The sequence below is a fragment of the Chelon labrosus genome (genome assembly GCF_963514085.1).
Source record: "Chelon labrosus genome assembly, chromosome: 14".
NCBI lineage: Eukaryota > Metazoa > Chordata > Actinopteri > Mugiliformes > Mugilidae > Chelon > Chelon labrosus.
In genome coordinates, this window is record NC_140347.1 from 29,555,366 (window position 1) to 29,577,365 (window position 22,000).

The 22,000-nt window shown below is 42.4% G+C and overlaps 1 protein-coding gene across 1 annotated transcript in view; it reads right to left on the reverse strand.

Annotated features, from left to right (window-relative positions):
- cfap206 (cilia and flagella associated protein 206) overlaps nt 1-22,000 on the reverse strand; it is a 46,350-nt gene that overhangs the window by 12,120 nt on the left and 12,230 nt on the right. Inside the window, exons 8-11 of the mRNA XM_084559856.1 lie at nt 19,821-20,019; nt 19,521-19,661; nt 10,819-11,012; nt 10,346-10,489 (exon numbers count right to left, since the gene is read on the reverse strand). Coding sequence (XP_084415982.1) covers nt 10,346-10,489; nt 10,819-11,012; nt 19,521-19,661; nt 19,821-20,019 — 678 coding nt within the window. The remainder of the gene's footprint in view (nt 1-10,345; nt 10,490-10,818; nt 11,013-19,520; nt 19,662-19,820; nt 20,020-22,000) is intronic.

Sequence of the window (22,000 nt, forward strand, 5' to 3'; positions counted from 1 at the left end):
GCTCTCTCCAGAGGAGGGTCTGTCGAGTCTGTGGTGAAACCAACTATTCCACACTCATGCATTGCAGGAGAGAAAATCTATGCCTGTCGTGCTTTAGCCCTGGCCATTGGAAGAGAAACTGCAGCAGACAGGGACTGAGGCTACCTGACCAGGCTGATGTCAACCAGAGTCGGCCTTCGGAAAACTAGAACGCCCACACTTGGAGAGGGGCAGTGTGGGAGGAGATCAAGGAACCCTCAGTGGAGATATGTCTGGTTTCGAGCTTCTTTATGTTAACACTTGTTCAGCCAAGCCAGAAGGATACCAAATTGTGGTCCAGGGATCAACAGAGGTACCTGCTTTCAGTGAGTTGTTTTACACTCAGGTTGCAGTGAATGACAAGGTCGAACTGAAGGGCATGATAGACTCAGGATCCATAGCTTGTACTCTGACTGAGGAGGCCGAAGGTGTACTCAGAGACACTGGTGCTCTCATGGGGGAACCTCAGTCAGCAGAGTGGATAGTGTTAGTTGGATGTGGAGGAAAGCAGACCCACCCAAAGTGCATACATGACCTGACACTGACTGTTTACGGGGTGAAACACGATGACCTCATCATTGGCTCAAATGTTCTCAAGCACCTAATGCGCACCATGAAAGGCAATGCTGACTACTGGAAGCTCATATCTGCAGGCTGCAAGCATTCACTTCTTGACTATGAGCATTTCCTGGACATGATGTCATGTATCACCAGATGGAGGGGTGCTGAAGTCCTTGACAAGGTTGGCACAGTGAAACTGTTGTGGGGCAGGCTAACCAGCAATGTGCCGGTCTCTCCTGGCACCACAATCATTGTAGAGCCCTGTTCCTCTAGGTCAAGACCAAGATACATCCTGGTTGGGCGGGTCATGACGCCAGTGTGGGGAGATCGGTGGGTGCCGATGAAGATAACCAATCTTTCATCAAAATCAATCACCCTGAAGCGCAACTCAAAGACTGCTGATGTGTCCCCTTGTATTGCAGTAGAAGACATTGACATCCAGCAGGGCTCCTGTGAGATGGAAAACAGGAAGTCAGAACAAGTTGACAAGCCTCCTACCACTGATGCTGACTTCAAGAACAGGTTGTCCAACCTGGGTTTGAGTGACTTCGACATCGACTCCTGCCACGCCAGCCTTGACTGTAAAACAGACCTTGTTGAGCTTGTGGAGCAGTATGAGGATATTTTCTCTAGACATTCACTTGACTGTGGTGAAGCTAAAGGGTTCATGCACTGCATCCGGTTGACAGATGACCGCCCGTTTCACATGCCATACAGGAGAGTGCCTCCTGCTCATTACCAAAAGCTCCATCAGGTGCTCACAGACATGGAGGAGAAGGGGATCATCCGCAAGTCCATCAGTGAGTATGTGTTCCCTACTCGTCATGGTTTGGAAGAAGGATGGTGGACTGAGGATTTGTACGGACTTCAGGTGGCTGAATGCATGGACTCTGAAGGATGCCCATCTGCTGACACACCAAGTGGACTGTCTTGCAGCACTTGGAGGTAATGCATTCTTTAGCACGATGGACTTGACCTCTGGTTTTTACAACATCCCCATGTGTGAGGAAGACAAGAGGTACACAGCCTTCACGACACCGGTTGGCCTGTACGAATACAACAGGATGCCACAGGGGATTTGCAACAGTCCAGCTTCTTTTATGCGCATGATGTTGAGCATTTTCGGTTACCTCAACTTTACCAGTCTGCTGTGCTACTTGGACGACCTTTTGGTTTTTGACCCCACTGAGGAAGAGGCCCTCGACAGGCTCCAGGTAGTTTTCCAAAAGCTGAGCCTCAAAAAATGTCACCTGCTGCAGAGGTCAGTAAACTTTCTTGGTCATGTCATTCACCAGAGTGGCGTTGCTGTGGACCCAGCCAAGGTGGACGTGATCTCAAACATGCCAAAGGAGGCCTTGATGGAAGAGGATGGTTGCACTCCATCTGTGAAGAAAATTAAGTCCTTCTTAGGCATGGTCTTCTTCTATCAGAGCGTCATCCCTGGATGCTCAGCCATTGCTAAGTCACTATTTGCCTTAACAGCTGGTCAGAAAAGGAAAGGGCGGCCTGGTGTGTCTGGCAGGGGTGCTGGCTTGTTCAGGAAGCTGACTGTTCCAGATTGGAGCCCTGCATGTGAGGAAGCTTTCCTTCTTAACTGCGCTGTGTTGGCTCATCCCAACTTTTCGAGACCCTTCATCCTGTCGGTTGATGCGTCATTGGATGGGTTGGGAGCGGTGTTGTCTCAACTGCCCCCAGTGGAGGATAAGACACGTCCCATCGCCTTTGCTAGCAAAGCTAGCCCTACAACAGCTTGATACAGGAGGCATACCAGAGGGTGCAAAAGTTGAGTGCAAGATGTTTTCAGACATGGGATCCAGCCTCCGCCAGTGGCCCACCAACACAGATCTGTTCCTGGCACAACAGGTTCCTGTAATTCTGCCATGGTCAAAGCCACTTTACTATGCCACAGTGACTGGGAGAATAGTGCTGAGAGTAGGGCTGTTTACTTGGTTCACCATGTCCAGCAACTGCAACCTGCCAGCCAGGACACTCTACCCTCACTTACCTTGCATGAGCTGGAAGATCACCAACATCGGGATCCAACCATATCTGGTGTTCTGCCATATGCAGCTCGCAGGAGATGCCCTTCCAGATGAGAAAGACATGGTATGGATGCTAGGTCATTGCCATACTAAAGCACTTCGAAAAGCTCAAGATCCAAGATGGGATTCTCTACAGGGAGACGAGGGACACCACAAGCAAAATCAGGAGGCTTCAGCTGGTGTTACCTATGAGCATATGAGGACCATGGCATTGGAAGGAGTCCATGATTTGGCAGGACACCAAGCCAGAACTCTCCACTTGCCGAGGCAACGGTTTTTCTGGCCCAACATGGAGAGAGATGTGAAGGAGTTTGTTCGTTGCTGTGGAAGGTGTGTACTTGCCAAGACTCCGGAGCCCGCAGCAAGAGCCCCTTTAGAGCCTCATCCCCCATGGAGCTCATCTGCATTGACTTCTGGTCAGCAAAGGACAAGAACAAGCAGTCCGTCGATGGGCTTGTGGCGACTGACCACTTCACGAAAATGGCCCAGGCTTTCCTGTGCAGGAATCAAACTGCTAAACATATCCAAGCAAGAGTGGCCTCAGCAGATCCAGACATTGACCTTTGCCTATAATGCAACAGTTCATGAGACTAATGGTTATGTACCTTTCCACCTGATGGTTGGTCGTGTTCCGAGGCCTCCAGTGGATGCTGTATTCAGGTCTGTGCTGCATGATCCCATTGTGTTGGACTTCAGCAGTTACTCCAGGACTCTTGTGTCATATCTGTCCGAGGCTGCTAGAATTGCCCAGCAGCATGCCACTAAAGAACGAGAACACCAAGCCTACTGTTGGATGTGAGTTTCCTCCTGGTGATAAAATACACACGAGAGGCAGTCCCTGGGTGGTTCATCAGGTCCTGATGATTTCAGTGTCTATGGAGAGACAGATGGTCTCAGCAGCTTGGGCAGTGACTGCTCTCGGACGTGGACGTCTTTATGGATTCTGTCTGGAGTGGACCATGATGGTGAGGGCGTGGAGCGTCCTTCACAACGGCCCAGGACCCGACTCCAGTGAGTTCTTCTCAGAACTCTGAAGAGACCCAGACTGACGCGGACCCGACTCCAGTGAGTTCTTCTCAGAACTCTGAAGAGACCCAGATTGACATGGATCCCGTCCTGGCACGTTCTGCTGTTGAGCTAGTAGAGCTGCCGCCTGGTTCTGTTGTGGGTCCTCAGACCTCTTGTGACTGACCCACAGTCAGGCTTGACTGAGCAGGATCCTGACCAGGCTACAATTCGGGGCAGGGTGGTCACTAGGGCAGGGAGAGTAGTTAAGCCAGTCAACAGACTTATTGAAAACATGGTCCAGAGACCCATTACGTGGACACTGGATATGTCTGGGGACTGTGTATTGTGGGGATTTGGCTGCACCGCATAGTTCCTGATGGGTTGGAGGCCTGATCAAACTTTTACCTTACTTTGATCTGTTTAACTTATAGTTTTTTAACTGAACTCTAGATCTCTGTGGGTCCAGTGGCATATGGTGTCATCATACAGCCTTGGCTTTGCAGTACACTATAGGTGTGGTTTTTGTTTGGTGAAATTCAGGAGGGGTGAATGTAGCAGTTTGATATTTAGTGTTCATGTACGGTATGAATTTCACCAATACAGGAGTTCTCGTTGTGTTGTGGTTGTATCTCCTGCCTGTGTGTGTGCGTGCTCGATGCTTGTGTATGTGTGTGTGGGGATGTGTTTGGCGTGGTTACGCAGATGTGTGAACGTTCCAGGTCAAAGCTGTTCCGACAATGCATGGAGGTAAGCGCTATTTTGCTGCGTTCAGCAGTTTTATATTTTGAAAGTTTATTATAGTTGGTATTAAAGCACACGGACTGTTAAACCTTGCTGAGCAATATGTCCGAGTTGTCCTGTGTGAGTCCTGTGGTTTCAAATTGTTAATTTGTTGGTGTTTAATGGTGTTTCGTCACGGAAAAGTAGCTATCTACATTAGCTGTATTGCTCGTCTCGCTTCGTTATCCCCTATTAATGTAATTTTGCTCTTTTCTCCAGGAGAGCATCTGGCTTTTATGTGCACACGCAGATCATTTTTGTTTTCATGTACCACAGGTATGGGGATAAATACTGAATTGATAATGTATTTTGTACTTGTACTTGTACTTCTTTATTGTGATGTTTTGTAAAAAGGGGGGAAAAAATGTGTTTCCTTGTGACCAAATCAAATTTGTTTGTATTTCTGAATTATTTGAGTGTAAAAAAAGCTGTTCCGACTATACACGGAGGAGAGAGGCTGGCTTCTATGTGCACACGCAGCTCATTTTTGTATTCATGTACCACAGATCGGCCAGTAAAACAGGACCAGAAACTCAAGATCTGTTTCCCGTGTCATATGTTTTCTCTGTGATAATGATAATGATATCATTATTGAACACAACACAGAGAAAACACGCACACGCGGGTTACATAAGCACCCCAACTTTTGTGACCACTTGCGATCATCTAATTGTATTTATTGCTCTTTCAGCTTCACTGTTTCAATGAGTTTTATCCCATTTTCCAGTTGTTCCATGTCCAATCTCCAAGATTTACAGTATGATATAGCTACCAGGCAATTCAGCCATGATTAAGAATAGGTGTCTGAAAAATGATGGATTATCATCATTGGGAACATACAGGTTGACTAGACTCAGCTTTACTGGCAGTATTTCACACTGAATGATGAGATATCTGTCAAGTCGATCTTCATTCATACCAATTAGATGGAAAGGCACAGAATTATGTATTAGAGTTATTACCATCAGACAAATGTGTGTCGTCTTCCCTTCACCATAATTAGTAGTTTGGCAGGATGAACTACTCCGTAGCGTAGATCTGGGGGAGAGAGGGCGGCCAACTGTTTCTTCATGGAGTCAAAAACCTTCCTGCGCTTGAGCAGGTTAGAGGAGATGTCAGGAAAAAACATAATCCTTTGGTTATCGTATCTGGCCCTCACTCCTGGCAGCTTTTATGACCTGCAGTTTATCAGCGTAATTCAGAAACTTCATTACTGCCACTCTCGGACGCACAGGAGATCGCCCCTCTCTCTCACTCTGCCTATTTGATGCGGCCTTTCAATGGATATGGGCCCAGGAAAGTTGTCTTCAAGCAATTCAGGGATAATTCTTTCAAGGACAGCACACGTGTTAGCACACTCTTTCTTCTCAGGAAGGCCAACCATTCTAAGATTCGAACAACGAGCTTCGTTTTCTATATCATCCACTTTGGCCACCAGATCTTCCATTGCGGTATCCATTGTATAAGACTGTGCTGTGAGAGAGTCAATGTCATCTTTATTGGTGCTAATTCTCTCCTCGGCTTATGACACGTGCCCTGACACTTCGTTCAGTTCACCTTGTATCCCCTGAATAGCGCATCAAATCTCAATACAAAATCTTCTTTCAGTGTTTAAATGGCATTGAAAATCTGATTATGGCTAGCTGTGTCCAAGTTGTCGTTACTAGCACCGAGCTTGCTAACTGCACCGGGCTAGAGGAGGCATCTGATCTTGTCGTCTTTGAAGGTTTAGGAGGCTTCGTCTGCATTTTACTTGTTAATTCGATTTTGGACACCGAAGTGGCTGTTCACTAAAGAAACACAATTTCTTATGACTACCTGACTGTTATTCTCCAAACTTTACACAGGAGAGCTCTGTCACGCTTCCAACTTGCGCAGCGTCATAACCGGTGCTGTCTCAGACTAATCCATTTTACTGAAATTTCATTGCAGCAACTCAAAATGGTACTCAGAAATTTGTATGGCCCCCATGTGCTTATATGCATGTTGGGACATGCTCCTAATGAGACGACAGATGGTGTCCTCGGGTATCTCCTCCCAGATCTGGACAAGAGCATTACTGAGCTCCTGGACAGTATCGTGTGCAACCTGTCAGCATCGCACAGACCAAAACATAATCTCTGGTCTACCAGTAGGGACACTGACCCTAACCAAATGCAAAACTAGTTAAAAACAGACCGAAAACATGAGGACAGAAAACATGTCAGTGGCCTCCACCTGTAAAACCATTTGTTTTGAGAGTCTTCTCATTGTTGTCCCTCAGTGCACCTGTTGTTAATTAAAATAACAATAAAGTAGCTGAAAATGATTAACAACCCCCTCTGCTACTTAACTGACCAGATCAATATCCCAGAAGTTTAATTGACTTAATACTATACTCTGAGTTTTACAACACATACAGTGTAATCTTTCAGCTTATATTTCAGCTAAAATTTTGCATTTTTTAACAAAAAATCTTTTTATACAGCGTCACCACTTGTAAGTGGCCCAAATGCAATGAACAAAATCATAAATAAGTCTATTTGCAGTTAATATACTGCGATCGAGCATAACACTATGATCACCCGCCTAATATTGTGTAGGTCTCCCCTGCCTCCAAAACAGTTCTACAAGGGCCTTGTAACACCTTGTGCTGTTTTTCATGTTTTTTTAAGTTGTTCCTACCATTTTTGTGTGTGTGCCTATGTCAGGCTGCACCCTGCTGGGGATGGCTGCTGCCATTAAGGAGTGTCATTGCTATGGGGTGGGGGTCCCTGGACTGGTCTAGGTGGGTGCTACATGTCTAAATAACATACACACGAATGTCAAGTCCAAAAGTTTCCCAGCAGAACATTGCACTGTCACAAGATGGTCAATTTGTTTTGTCTTCACCTATGCCTGATTGGTGTAATTCTGAAACCCATGGACATTATCCAATAATGTGTATCTTCCTTTGTGGTGCTCTGTCAGGATTTTATTACAGCAGTCTTTAGGTGTTGTTTGTTGGTGATTTTTCTTCAGTATTTACCTATGTCCTCAGCATGTGAAATACATGCTCAATCACCAGAGACCTGTACAAAAACATGCTGGATTTCCTACCTGAGATTCCCCTCTCTGCACGATCAGAAAATGAAAACATAAGAATAAGTAAAACGGGAAAAAAGAAGAACTTCACAGAAAGCAAATTGGAGACGCAGTTCAATGGAGTGGAAGTGCGCAAAAATGTACTCTTTGGCAGCTCCACGTGCCACAATGTTGGTTAATTGCATTTGCGCATCACATATGATGTGTACATTAATTGAATGAAAATGTTTCCTGTTGACATTTACAAATTCATCATGTGATGGCGCTTCTATAGCAATGTGTGTGCAGTCGATAGCTCCGATTACATTCCGAAAACCAGCTCTCGCTGCAAATTGCGCTTTAATGTTTGTGGTGTAGGTGAGTCAATAAGAAGAGTGAGACGCACAGTTAATAACTTTACTGAACTCATAGTAGTGGGGTACATCCATCTGCATACATGCTAACATCGCATCGCGGGCTCTTCTTTCTGCTTCTCTACTCAGTCTAAAACTGCACTCCCCTTCACACAGCGCCACCCACTGGCCACAACTCACAGTGTTCCCGCACCACTGTATTTCATGTGTCTGAAAACACAACAATGTTGACCCGTTCAGATGCATTGTATGGGAATTTGATATACCTGGGTTGGCATCTGGTTGGCATGCGGATAATTCCGTCCCACACAGCTGGCATGGCTCTGCTCAGGGTCGACCGGCACAGTCCCGATTGGTCGGAGTAATTGTTTTTACATTTATAACAGTTTCCCAGCATCACCTCTGTGTCGCCAAGTGATCAACAGCTGTAGAAGCTAGGGTACGACACCCATGGCGTTGGCACGAGGCACATAAAAGTTTGCGGACATTTCATTCTTGATACATCTGAATATTGTGGTGTGTGGAGGACAGCGTGCCAAAGAGTATATTTTTGCGCACCTCCACTCCAGTGAGTAGCGTCTCCAGTTCGCTTTCTGTGAAGTCCTGCTTTTTTCCCGTCTTACTCATTCTTATGCTTTCATTTTCTGATCGTGCAGAGGGGAATCTCAGGTGCTATAGGCGAACTAGGCGAATGCTTAGGGCCCCCAAGCCACCAGGGGGCCCCAAAGCTGCATGTACATCCTCATCTGAGGAGAGAATTAAAATGTTCTGTCTTTACCTGTACCTATCTCGTGTGTTTGTTACATCACTGATAAACAGTGGTTGGTGTTTTTATGGCATTATTGCGTCATATTCGTTGGACCCTAGTATATACAGTCAATGGTTGGACCGCACTGTCGCACAGTGAGTGACGTAGCGGGCCATCGACAGGTATGATGGGCATGACTGACAGCTACCCATCATTCCCGTTAGCGAGAATATTGAACAAAACAACTACAGCAATGGCATCAAAAAGAAGTTATCTCAGTGACGCAAAAAAACAGAAGAAAATAAAACGGAGGAAGAAAAACGGTCAGAAGATAAAGGTAAGGCATTTGTTGGTGATGTGGGCTGGATAGGTGGAGGTGAAACGACGTTTTTTAGCAAGTTTGTTTATTTGTCCTGCTAGCCAGCTAGCTACCCCTGGATAAATGTTAGCTAGCTGGCTAGGATTTCTTTGTCATAAACACACTTTTTGCTTCATGAAAGTTGGCTAATATAAAATGAATATGTCGCATGTGAATGGACAGTCTGTCCTGAAAGACTGACTCCAGACCCCTTTATTCATATTATTTTTTTTTATTGTTGTAGTCTGCTCAGTGGAAGTTGTCTCTCATATATTTGAGACTTAACATTATTTTAGCATTACTTAGGATTAATTTACAAAGTCTAGTGTGTGTTTTATAGGCCTCTAATTAGATAACCTAAGGAGCCTTGTCTTTGCAGGAGCAATTCTTTTTGGAGCGCCAGACGTTGAGCCAGAGGGATCTTACTGACCAGGAAGCTCCAGGACCATCACATAAACACATAAACTGTTATTATTACTTTGATTAAGTATATTAGGTTTAATGCTGATAAGTGTCAGACTGTGATGTTAAATAAGCATTATTTTTATAATTATAAATGTTGGTTTGTTGTATTTTCCCATTTAAATTAAACATTTAACTTAAACACTCAAAATCAGTTTTTTTATTGACGTTTAGAGGATTGTTGTTTTCCTTGTATTATAGTTTTTTATCAGTTTAACTTACCTGAGTGGCTCAACTTAAGATGTTTTTTAACTCTAGCCTGTTTTGCTCATGAAGTGTAATAGACTGTGGCATGGATTAGGAATCTCTTCATCGTAGTTTGACAAACTAGGGGCCCCCAAACAGCATCTCCACCCCCACTAAGCTAGAAACGGCCCTGGGAAGTGTGCTTCTGAATGTAAACATGCGCCACGTTTCAGTAGGAAATCCACGCAAGTCTTCGTACATGAGGCTCCATGTGACTGACTTGTAGTATGTTTTTAGGTCATTGTTCATCTGTACTGTGAAGTACTGTCCAATCAGCTTTGTTTGGCTAAATCTGAGCTGACTGTACTGTATAGCTATACAGAAATTAAAACTCATCCTGCTTCTGGCTTCTGTCACATCATCAATAAACATAACTTGGATAATATAGCTCCTCTCTGGTTCACCAGTACATTCTTTTCTTTCACGTAATTACCAAATTTCTTTTGTTCCTGCTATATTTCTGATGGATTTGTTTAGTTTTGTTTTTGCAGTCTATATATGGACTGTTTCACTTGTATTGAATGTATGTTGTGGGAACAATCTACACTTGAATACTGTACGAAATTGACAATGCAGCAGTTTGCCAGATTATGTTACATTGCAACAAGAGTTGGGCCTGCTTTTAGATTTGAGTGACTTCATGTGAAATACTAACTACAAAGAGGATTAAAAAAAATCATGTGAATTGTAAATCCATTTCACTCACCAGCCTGAGAGCTTTTCGTCTAAGCTCCCACTCATTCCACTCATAAGACGTAACAATGTTTTTTTCCATCACATGGATGTCAGTCTGTGTGCCGCTCTCACACTTGGTGCTGGGCTTTACCAGTAAACACTCTTTTGGCTGCATCTGCAAAACCACGTCATCCATTCAAATTAAAAGAAATTTGAAACACTAAAGACAAGTTGAGCTTATGATTGTGTTTGTGACTTGGATTGCTGTATACCATGGTTATATTTTGAATACTATTACTGTGCAAAAGTAACAAAGGTTTAAATTGTACAAATTGTTGATTTTTATGGATGTTCTAAAACGGGCTATGAAAGCACAGAAAAGGAGAGCTAAAATCTACTAATCAATAGGTTTCCAAACTATACAACTTGTGTGATAAAGGTGTGTTTTGTTTTGTTTTGAGAATACTAGGCATGGAATGATGATACCCAGAAGAGATTGCTGACCTCAAAGTAATGAGTGACATGGGAAAAATGTTGGTGGAGTTTGAGGAGTTCAATGAGCTCAGGAGAGCATTTCGCTTTTTCTGCAACCTCTGCGATAAAGTCATCTGGCCTGGAAGCAAACTTCAAGGCAGCTTCTTTTGAACTGAAAGCATAGAACTTCCCCTTGTGCTTCAGAACTCCAATGCGTGGATTACCTGTAAAAGACAAATAGTGTGAAACACGGACGTAATTTGGGGGGTGGGGGGCATTTCCCCAGCACTTTTTACCGTCCAAAAACAATGCTACGCTATAGTAAACAGAGACTGGTCAAGCACTAGGGCCAAGCGGAAAAGGACCGCTCAAGCTGAAGCCTGTTTCCCTTAGTTTAGACCGCCCACAAGCTCCTTGATTAGCTGGATTAGCTCTGCCCTTTCTTGTGTGATTGGCCGTCCCCGCTGTCACTCCACCTTGCTTGCACACCGGTCTCCGAGTCTGCGGTCAGGAGTCTTTGTTATAATCTGCTACTGTAAATTGGGCATTAACAAAATGCTATTAAAAAAAAAAAAATAATAATCAATATTTCTCTGTTACACTAATTTCAAATAAAATTTAATACTTGACTACTTACACTGAATAATGGACATTTATTCAATTTCTCCCGACCTGTGATGCCAGTTTGACCTGCCCACCACTGGGTGGTACTATGTAAATGAGCTCTGTTTACCATATATTCCATAAATAAGTGTAAAATTGGTGGTACCGAGTTGGAGTAAAGTTGACTAACAAGGTGAAACACAGAATTGGGTGATAATGTTTTGCTACATGCTTTACAACCAGTCAGACCAAAAAAGGGAACATTAAACTTAAAAGTAGCAATAGAAAACTAGAAGAACTACTAGAAAACACAGTGAACTGAAAGATTAGAGTTTTACCAAAAATACTTGTGTCCCTCCCACCTCTGAAATCAAAATTTCATACCTGGTGTGAAATACTCCAAACCACACCAACTATATTGGAAATTCATCGAATTGCATCCATTGCAAACCCAATGTTTCAACTTCTGACTAACAAGGGCTGCAACAGACAATGTTAGTGCAGATACTGTGGGAGTGAAACTCCCTTTTAATAGGAAGAAACCTTGAGCAGAACCCAGCTCATATGGAAGGACCCATCTGCCTATGGCCGGGCGGGTAGAGACAGAAAAGAGAACAGAGAACAGCGGGAGAAACAAGATAAACAAACATCTGTCATAGACACATACAGTTGAAACCAGATGTTTACATACACTGTGTTAAAAGACACATAAACCTTTTTTCCTCACTGTCGGAAGTTAAATCAGACTAAACCTCTCCTGTTCTAGGTCAGTTAGGATTACCAAAATGCCACTCAAAATGCCACAATAATGAGAGAGAGAATTTCTTAGAGAATTTTTTATTACTTTCTTCAAAGTCAGAGGTTTACATACATTTCCTAAGTATTTGGTAGCATTTGCTTTAAACTGTATGACTTGGGTCAAATGCTTTGGGTACCCTTCCACAAGCTTCTCACAATAGTCTGCTGGAATTCTGGTCCAATCCTCCTGCCAGAACCAGGGTTGTAGGCTGCCTCGCTCGCACATGCCTTTTCAGATCTGCCCACAATTTTTCTATGGGATTGATATCAGGGCTTAATGATGGCCACTCCAAAACATTGATTTTGTTGTCCTTTAGCCACTTTGTAACTATTTTGACAGTATGCTTAGGGTCATTGTCCAATTGGAAGACCCATTTGTGCCCAAGCTTTAACTTCCTGGCAGATGTCTTGAAATGTTGCTTCAATATTTCCACATAATGTTCTTTCTTCATGATGCCGTCTATTTTATGAAGTGCACCAGTTCCTCCTGCTGCAAAACAGCCCCACAACATTGTTGGGCCTGGTACTAAGGCACTCAGTATTGGGGTTTGGCTATCATGAATAATTAACAATTATCAAAAATAATTATTTATTATTAAATAATTGGATCTGAATTACTAGATCACCTCGGGGCACCACCCTTCTAGGAAGGGAAAAGATAGCCAATTAATCAAAACAGTCTCATAAATTATACTAAATTGTCAATTTGGAGTTCGGATTAATAATTAACTTAATAACTATAACCAAAATTACCACGTTAACAACTAGTTACAGTTGAAGGAATTTGGAGTTCTTGACAGTGTAGAGGTTGGCAACATTCACTCTTGTGCAATATTAAACAGACAGGTATGTTTAAAAGACATTTATTAACAAGAATAAAAGTAAACATACAAGCTAACTACAGTGTACTCAATACAGGTGTGTGTGTGTGTGTGTGTGTGTGTGTGAGCCAAAATGGCCGCCGGTTGTGGGCGTGTCAAGATGGCCGCCGGCTGTGGGTGTGTCAAGATGGCCGCTGGGCCTTGAGGTCTTGAACACAAAGGAAACAATGGCTGCTGAGTGGGGGCACTCAGACCATGTGCTGGCCAGTAGATATGTGGAATGTGATAAGGGTTTTATGAGGTGCCAGGTTAGAGGAAGAGTGGTTAGTTAAGCATGCAAGACCCTGAGTCTATGTGTTGCATAATCTAAACTAACATCAAACCACTATACTATAAACACTCAATAAACACAAATATCACATTCAATCAAATTTTAAGTTCTATGCTTTGCTTAGCTTAACTAGGCCCAGGTCATACTACCAGATTTGGTGGAAAGTCAATTTCTGGTGTGTTGCTCCTTTAGCTGGCAGTTCCTGATGGAAAGCCAAACCGGGAAAAGTTGAAGTCCTTGCTGTGTTTTCCTGATGGCAAACGGAGGGAAACTGGCCGCTCCTTGAAGTCCTTTGAAGTGGCTTGTTAGCAGCTCGGTGCTAACTAGCCGTGTGGCTCCTGTTGTTTGGGAGTTTAGCCTGCAAACCTTCTGTTTGTTGGCTAAAAGACCTGGGCCCGTATTCCTAAAGATTCTTAGCGCTAAGAGTTGCTCCTAGTGGCCAAATTCTAAGAAAATTCTTAGAATCGTGACGTTTCCCTCTCAAAGTTAGGAGTAGCTCCTAGTAAAGATAAAAGCTATTCCTAAAGAATCTTAGCTCTTAAGAGTGCTCCTAAGGTGAGATCTGCTAAGAGCAGGGAGGAGGACTTTTAGGAGGCTTAGGAATTTCTTAAGCGGAGGAGAAAATGGCTGAAAGAAGAGACAGGAGAGATATTCTCCAAACACTGAATGACAATCAAGCTTGTTACAATCGCAATACGGTCCCTCGTTTATCGCGGGAGTTACGTTCTAAAAATAACCCGCAATAGGCGAAATCCGCGAAGTAGTCAGCTTTATTTTTTACAATGATTATAAATGTTTTACGGTTGCAAAACCCCTCACTACACACTTTATACACTTTTCTCAATAACTTGCAAACATACCGCACTTCAGTCACACTGCCAGCGATCAAAGATACTGTATATGTAAATTTGCAACAATTCTGTAGACACGGTACGGAGGAGATTGATTGACAATGGTCTACAGTCCCTTAGCCAATCAGGACGCAGAAGACGACACACAGCCTCTCCCTTAGCCAACCAGGACGCAGAAAACAATGCGCTGTAAAAAAAAAAAAAAAAAAAGCATGCAAAATTGCACTAAAAAAATCCGCGAGGCTGCGAAAGGTGAACCGCGTTATAGCGAGGGACTACTGTATCACCGGAAATAAAGTCATCACAACACTGAGGTATTTAGCAACAGGAAAAATGCAAAAATGCAACAATGCAGCTGTGATGACTTGGGGCCAAATCTACGTCTTAAACACTTTTATTCTCATTGACCAGTTGATCCAGAAGCAAACACTGTTCCTCTGTCCAGTTTGGTTTCCTACTTCATTTCTTCTCCACTGCTGTTCGGTTTTTGGAAGATTTGAACATCAACCAACACTGCTTCTTCTAGGCCGGTTAGCAATCACAGAAATTGATGAAAGTTGAGCCATTTTACTCTTGTTAATACCAAATAGGTGAAGTGCAAAATGTTACCAGTGTGGTAAATGAATGAAAGCAAATAAATAGAACTATCAGCATGTGAATACTGTGGTAGTGGCCTGAGTTTAATCACACATTTTATAGGATACTTTTTAAAGTATAGCGTACTATTTATTTATTTTTATGTAAAGTATTATTTATAATTATACAGTCTTCATAGAGATTAGATTCTGTTATTAAGTCTATTAATTTGACATCTATTCTCGGCCAATTATCACCAATAGTGTATTTTTATCTAGCTTTTAGGATCAACCAATCACACCTCTTGAAATGATGACTCATACCTAGCAACGGGGTCAACCACACCTCCTCACTAAGATAAGAGTTTCTGTCCATTCCTTGCTAAGAGTTCTCTAAGAATTTTCTGGAATCACTCCTAAGCTAAGACTCCTAGCTAGGAATGTTTAGGCTAAGATAGGAGCTCTCTGAGAGGATTCTTAGAATCTTTAGGAATACGGGCCCTGGTGTAGATTCCTCAGCAGGATCTCGCTTCGCTGCTGTAAGGAGAACAGGCCTGGCACCCAGCTGCAGCCGAGCGGCTGGGGGTCTCCACGTGGAGGTGTGGAGTTGTAGAGGGTAAGAGGATAAGAGAATAAGAGAGAGAACAAAGGCCAAACGGTGCATTTTATATGACCTGATGACCTCAGAGGTCACATGCCACTGTCAGCCAGTGAACTGCTTGGTCAGTTTTTCACAAATGGAGGATTGTGGGTAATAGAGTTCTGGTGCTTCCCTTTGTTTCCAAGACAAAGGCAGCCATGTGGTTAACTTGATTATGCGTGGTGAGCTTCCATAGCTCACCACCAGGTTCAGATCCCAACAACATGATGCTACCACCTCCATACTTCACAGTTGGGATGGTGTTCTCAGGCTTACAAGCTTCCCCCTTTTTCCTCCAAATCTAACCATGGTCATTACGGCCAAACAGTTCCACTTTAGTTTCATGAGACCACAGGACATGTCTCCAAAAATTAAGGTCTTCGTCCTTGTGTGCATTTGCAAACTGTAATCTGGCTTTTTTATGTTTCTTTTGGAGTAACAGGACTTGTTTCACTGTGAATAATGACACTCTCTTCCCAGCTTCAGCCATCATCTTGACAAGGTCTTTAGCTTTTGTTCTGGGGTTGATTCGCACGTTTCGGACTAAATCTCTGGGACACAGAACCCGTCTCCTTCCTGAGCAGTATGATGGCTGGACATTCCCATGGTGTCTATACTTACGTATAATTGTTTGAACAGATGAACGTGGCACCTTCAAGCATCTGGAAATTGTACCCAAGGATGAACCATACTTGTGGAGCTCCACAATTCTCTTCCTGATATCTTGGCTGATTTCTTTTGATTTTCCCATGATGTCAAACAAGGAAGCAGTGTGTTTGAGGTGTAGCCTTAAAATACATACACAGGTGTGCCTCCAATTAACGCAAATGTTGTCTGTTAACCTATCAGAAGCTTCCAAAGCCATGACATCATCATCACTTTCCTTCATTGTTTAAATACATAGTAATCTTTGTGTATGTAAACTTCTGACTTTGAAGAAAGTAATAAAAAAATTCTCTAAGAAATTCTCTCTCTCATTATTGTGGCATTTAGCAAATAGAAATAATTTTGGTAATCCTAACTGACTTAAAACAGGAGACGTTTAGTCTGATTTAACTTCAGACAGTGAGGAAAAAATGTTTGTGTCTTTTAACACAGTGTATGTAAACATCTGGTTTCAACTGTACATCTGACTAAAGCGTACATGTAGAATCTGATGATGATACAAATACAACTGATGATGTGACATGACAGTTTGAGAATATAAGAGGAATCATAGCCAGGTTGGAGAATTGTTCATTCAGGTAGGAGTGGATAACTGCAGGAGGCCATGAAGACTGTCTGGGACAGATGTAGTATGGAGCTCCACTGGAAACACACAACTCCAGGCCAGAGATGGAGGAGGAAATGAGAGGAGGAGGGGAGTAGGGGGGCACACAGCAGTTAACATGCTATACAGTAATAGCACAGAGTTCCATGACTAATAATAGATAAGAAATTAGAGGACAAGAACTCAGTGCCAGAGAAAAGAAAGTGGAGGATAGGAGCTTGTGCAAGAGAGAAGAGAGTAGAAGGACATATCCTCATCAAATATTACACAAAGGTTTTTCACAGTAGTACTAGAGGCTAAGGTAGCGCCATCCATACAAACTAAGTGATTTGATCATGAATCTCTGGGATGTTTAGGGCCAAATACAATGACTTCTGTTTTGTCTGAGTTTAAGAGTAGGAAATTACAGGTCATCTGAGCATTTATGTCTTGAAGGCATGCTTGGAGTTTAACCAGCTGATTCGTTTCATCTGGTTTCACGGATAATAAAACCAGATAGCTGGGTGTCATCTGCATTGCAATGGAAGTTTATGCTGTGTTTTCTATATTGCCTAAGGGAAACATGTATAATGTGAAGAGTATTGGTCTTAGCACAGAACCCTGAGGAACTCCATATCTTACTTTTGTATAAATAGAAGAATCATTGTTGACATGGACAAACTCAAAAACAGACAGGATTCAAACCAGTCTAATGCATCTCCTTTAATCTTGATCACACTTTTAAGGCTCTGTAGAAAATATTGTGATCAAGAGTGTCAAATGCATCACTAAGATCTAGGAGAGCAAGTACAGAGACAAGTCATTGTCTGAAGCCATGAGGAGATCGTTTGTTACTTTCACCAGAGCTGTTTCTTTACTATGATGAACTCTAAAACCTGACTGAAACTCTTCAAACAAACCCTTCCTGTTTAAATGGTCACACAACTGACTATCAACAACTTTTCTAGAATGTTAGAAATAAAAGGAAGGTTGGAAATTGGTCTACAGTTGGCTAAAACATCTGAGTCTAGAATGGGTTTCTTAAGAAAGGGTTTAATTACAGCAATCTTAAAAGACTGAGAGACATATCCTGCTAATAAACATAAATGTATCTGGTTTAATATGGAGGTGTTAATGGGAAAAACGTCCTTGAGCAATTTAGTTGATATGGGATCTAGAAGACAAGTTGATGCTGTAATTGTTGAGGAGAGCGGAGAGAAAGATACACTGGTCCACCCTAAAGACAAAACACCTTGTACATTAGGGAAACCAAACAACCCATCCACAAACGCATGTACCAACATAGGAGAGCCATCTCATCAGGAAACGATTCAGCAGTGGACCTACACCTGAGGGACAAAGGACACTCTTTTAAAGATAACAACGTCCTTTCAAGCAATTTCCCTTGTGGATGAATAAAGTTTATCTAAGTCTAAGTCCAAATCTTAGCCAGAGAAGACCGATGGTTTCAAAGAGGAGTAAAGGAAGCCATTTAACCTTCTCCAAACAGAGGAGGTGGACTGAGATTTAATCTGGCATGTATTTACAATATAGTTTTAACTTCTGTCCCCAAGAAGTTTCGACCCCATTCACACCTTGACATTGAAGCTTCTGACAGACAAGGGTCATTAGAGCACCATTCATAGGGAAAGAGGACAGGGATAAAACAGGTTTCTGGTTGTTGACATAACAAGTAAGTTTCAGTAGGAGTTTCCTATTTAAACCTCAAACTTCCCCTGGAACTGAAGAAGCAACTTGGATGAGTGGTGAAACGTCTTCTCAAAAAACTCTACAAGTCCAGTTACCTTTTTTGGATATACCATGACCTGGATGACTGAGAACCTTCACAGACCTAAGAGTAAAGCTTTCAAATTAATTAAAGCTTTGCTTAGGTCTAGGATTAATAGATAAATCAGAGTGGAAGACTGCTGCCACTGACTAGGTGGCATAAACTCATTTAAACTAACATATTCATCATCCTGCAGCAAGGGCGGACTGGCGTACGGGGACACCGGGGATTTCTCATGGTATAAACAATCAGTGTCATTCAGTTCTAACAGCCTGGCAAATTGGTCAGCTAAATTTTATTGTATCAATGACCTGTTTTGCATTAAAATCACTACATGCTGTAAAATCACTATACTGCTGTAATTATTTTACTGTAGGCTACTTAAGGGTTCAGGTTAATGATTACTATATGATTATGGTCCAAAACAACACCAAATGCAATTTTTTTCATCAAGGTACATGGAACTTGTGTTGCTGGCTGGCTGGCTGGCTCCCCACACCACGCATGAAGGGGTCTGGTCTGTCAGTGACTCCTAGGCCACTCCCCCCCCCCCCCAGTCCGCCCCTGTCTTGCAGCCACGTTTCAGTCAAACTAAACAGATCTATCTGATGATTATCATATAATTTACTATGTGTTCCTTCATAAGAATAATTAAAATCATTAAATGAGAAGATGTGTCCAAACCTTTGACTTAGTACAACTCTTAACGCTTTGCAGGGCACTTATTGAAATACTTGGAAATTCTAAATTTCAACCCTAATGTGTTACTGTAATGCTGTATAGTTGCTCATGTTTGCATTACTCTTTGTAAAAGCGTCTTACCCTTACCTTACCCTTACCCTTATGTAGCCTGCTGCAACCTAGCAAAAAATGCATAGATGCATGGATAGAGATCTGGAAGGCAGTGAAATGCTGCCAGGACAATGCTATAGACACCATGTTATCTGTTGATTTTGAGTGGCCATTTAGAAAACATAGTCAGAATTCCACAAGGCAGATAGCTTCGTACATGGAACAAAGCAGAAACATAAAATGTCATTCCCGCTATCATACTGGTATATCACAATATCAGTACCTGGAAGAAGAAGTCCATCTCTGTTCACAAATGTGTAGCCACAGACTCCGCTGAACTGTAACGGCAGGTTAATGAAACTGGCTGTTGTTTCAGGCCAGAGCCATTCCTGTGTCTTCACCTGAAGTGGATCAACATGCTCATCTTGAAGTAAGAATAAAGAAAAATAGCTGTTATGTTCAGGGCTCATGTTTTCTTTCAGGCATCCAATTTTGTAAGACAACAATATAATACAATAATAAGAAAACAGTATTTTTGAGACTGGAATCTTGTAACTATGGGTGAAGTCAGCATCAGGCCCACCTGAGGACTCAGTCATCCTCTGTTCGTCTGTCTTCACCTCTGACTCCTCCAGCAGGCTGTCCAGATAACTTTCAGAGAAAATCTTGGCCTGAGAAGTGAGGAAGGGCTGAAGATTGATCGTGATGCTATTGAGGATGTTCATACGCTCAGCCTGATCCTGAAGTTGAAACCACAGTTGTGACAGGACCTTGAAAAGTGGCTGAAAGAAAGTATGAGAAATGCCCAAAGGTAAGACTAAAAAAAATATGAAGCCCTATTCATTATTTATACAACTGATACAATTTTCACAAAACCCATACACGAACATGGATATTTGTTCCTCTAGAAGTAAGCGGAGACACCTGATGTACAGTCCCTGACAAAAGTCTTGTCACTTATCCATTTTGTAGAAACAACAGTTTATAACCTGACTTTTAATTAATCCATTGGTTTTAGAAATGGTTCATATGAAAGCTAAAACCCTCCCAAATTATGTTTGATATGCTAAAATAAATTTGCTTCACTGAAGAAAGATTGATCATTTAATGAACACAGAGAGGTCAGATTTTGGCAAGACAAAAGTTTTGTCGCCTACAGAAAGTAATGTGAAAATTGAACAAATCATTTACTTCAAATACAAAAATATGATGCATAACATCAGTGAATGAAGTACTGGTGCTGTGAGATCCATATTTAATATCTTGTATGACTTCCATGAGCTTGAAGGACTGCATCCATGCGGTTCGACAATGATTCATACAATTTATTGATGAAGTCATCAGGAATAGCAAAGAAAGCAGTCTTACATGCCTCCCAGAGTTCATCAAGATGCTTTGGTTTCGTCTTCCATGCTTCCTCTTTCATTCTTCCCCAGACATGCTCAATGATGTTCATGTCTGGTGACTGGGCTGGCCAGTCCTGGAGCACCTTGATCTTCTTCGCCTTGAGGAACTTTGATTTAGAGATGGAAGTATGCGATGGAGCACCATCCTGCTGCAAAATTTGACCCCTTTTATGGTTGGGAATGTAAGAGGTAGCTAATACTTCTTGATATTTTATGCTATTGATATTGCCTTCCACCCTGCAAATCTCTCGCACACCCCCATACTGGATGTAACCCCAGACCATGATTTTTCCGCCACCAAATTTAACTGTTTTCTGGGTGAATCTCGGATCCATGCGAGCTCCAGTAGGTCTCCTGCAATATTTGTGGCGGCTGTGATGTAATTCAACCGAAGATTCATCTGAGAAATCCACCTTCTGCCACTTTTCCAGCGTCCATCCTTTTAGCAGGCTGTGGGCCTTGGCAAATGCCACACGTTTTTTTAATTGCCTTTTGTTTAGTGCTGGTTTCTGGGCCATTTCGAGACAGAATTCTACAAACTGTTTTGGTTGACACGGGGACTTGAGGTGACAAGGCCTGGTGGAGCTCTGCTGCAGTGGAAAAGGGGCTGGCCTTGGATTTTCGAGCCAACAAACGGTCCTCCCGAGCAGTTGTCTTGCGGGGTCTGCCGGACCTGGGCTTGTCAAAAACATCTCCAGTCTCTTCAAATCTTTTTCTTATTCTTTGAGGCTGTAATCTAGGATTGGGTGCATCATATGACAATCGACAAGACTTTTGTCTTTGCAAAAACTGACTCAGTGGGCTTTACCAAGCTGTGAACGTTAGAATGCTTTTCAGCAGTTTTGTTTGGCACCAAAACATTATTTCAAAAGCTGTTGGGATTGTAATTAGCCATTGCTTGTAAAACAAATTGATAATACATATATTTGAGGGGCACTTAGGGTCAACTTGTACCCAAGCGACAAGACTTTTGTCTTGCCAAAATCTGACCTTTCTGTGTTCATTAAATGATCAATCTTTCTTCAGTGAAGCAAATTTATTTTAGTATATCAAACATAATTTGGGAGGGTTTTAGCTTTCATATGAGCCATTTCTAAAACCAATGGATTAATTAAAAGTCAGGTTATAAACTGTTGTTTCTACAAAATGGATAAGTGACAAGACTTTTGTCAGGGACTGTACAATAAATATAATGTCAGCATGTTACAGTATATGCACAGCTGGAGTCAGGACATAGCTAGCTTAGCATGGACACTGGTGATGAAAGGTATACAGTTTCCAGCACCTCTGAAGCTTTATAGATTTCATTAGTTTGATAAATATACAAACAGAAATATTTGTGGGGCTCAGACTATGG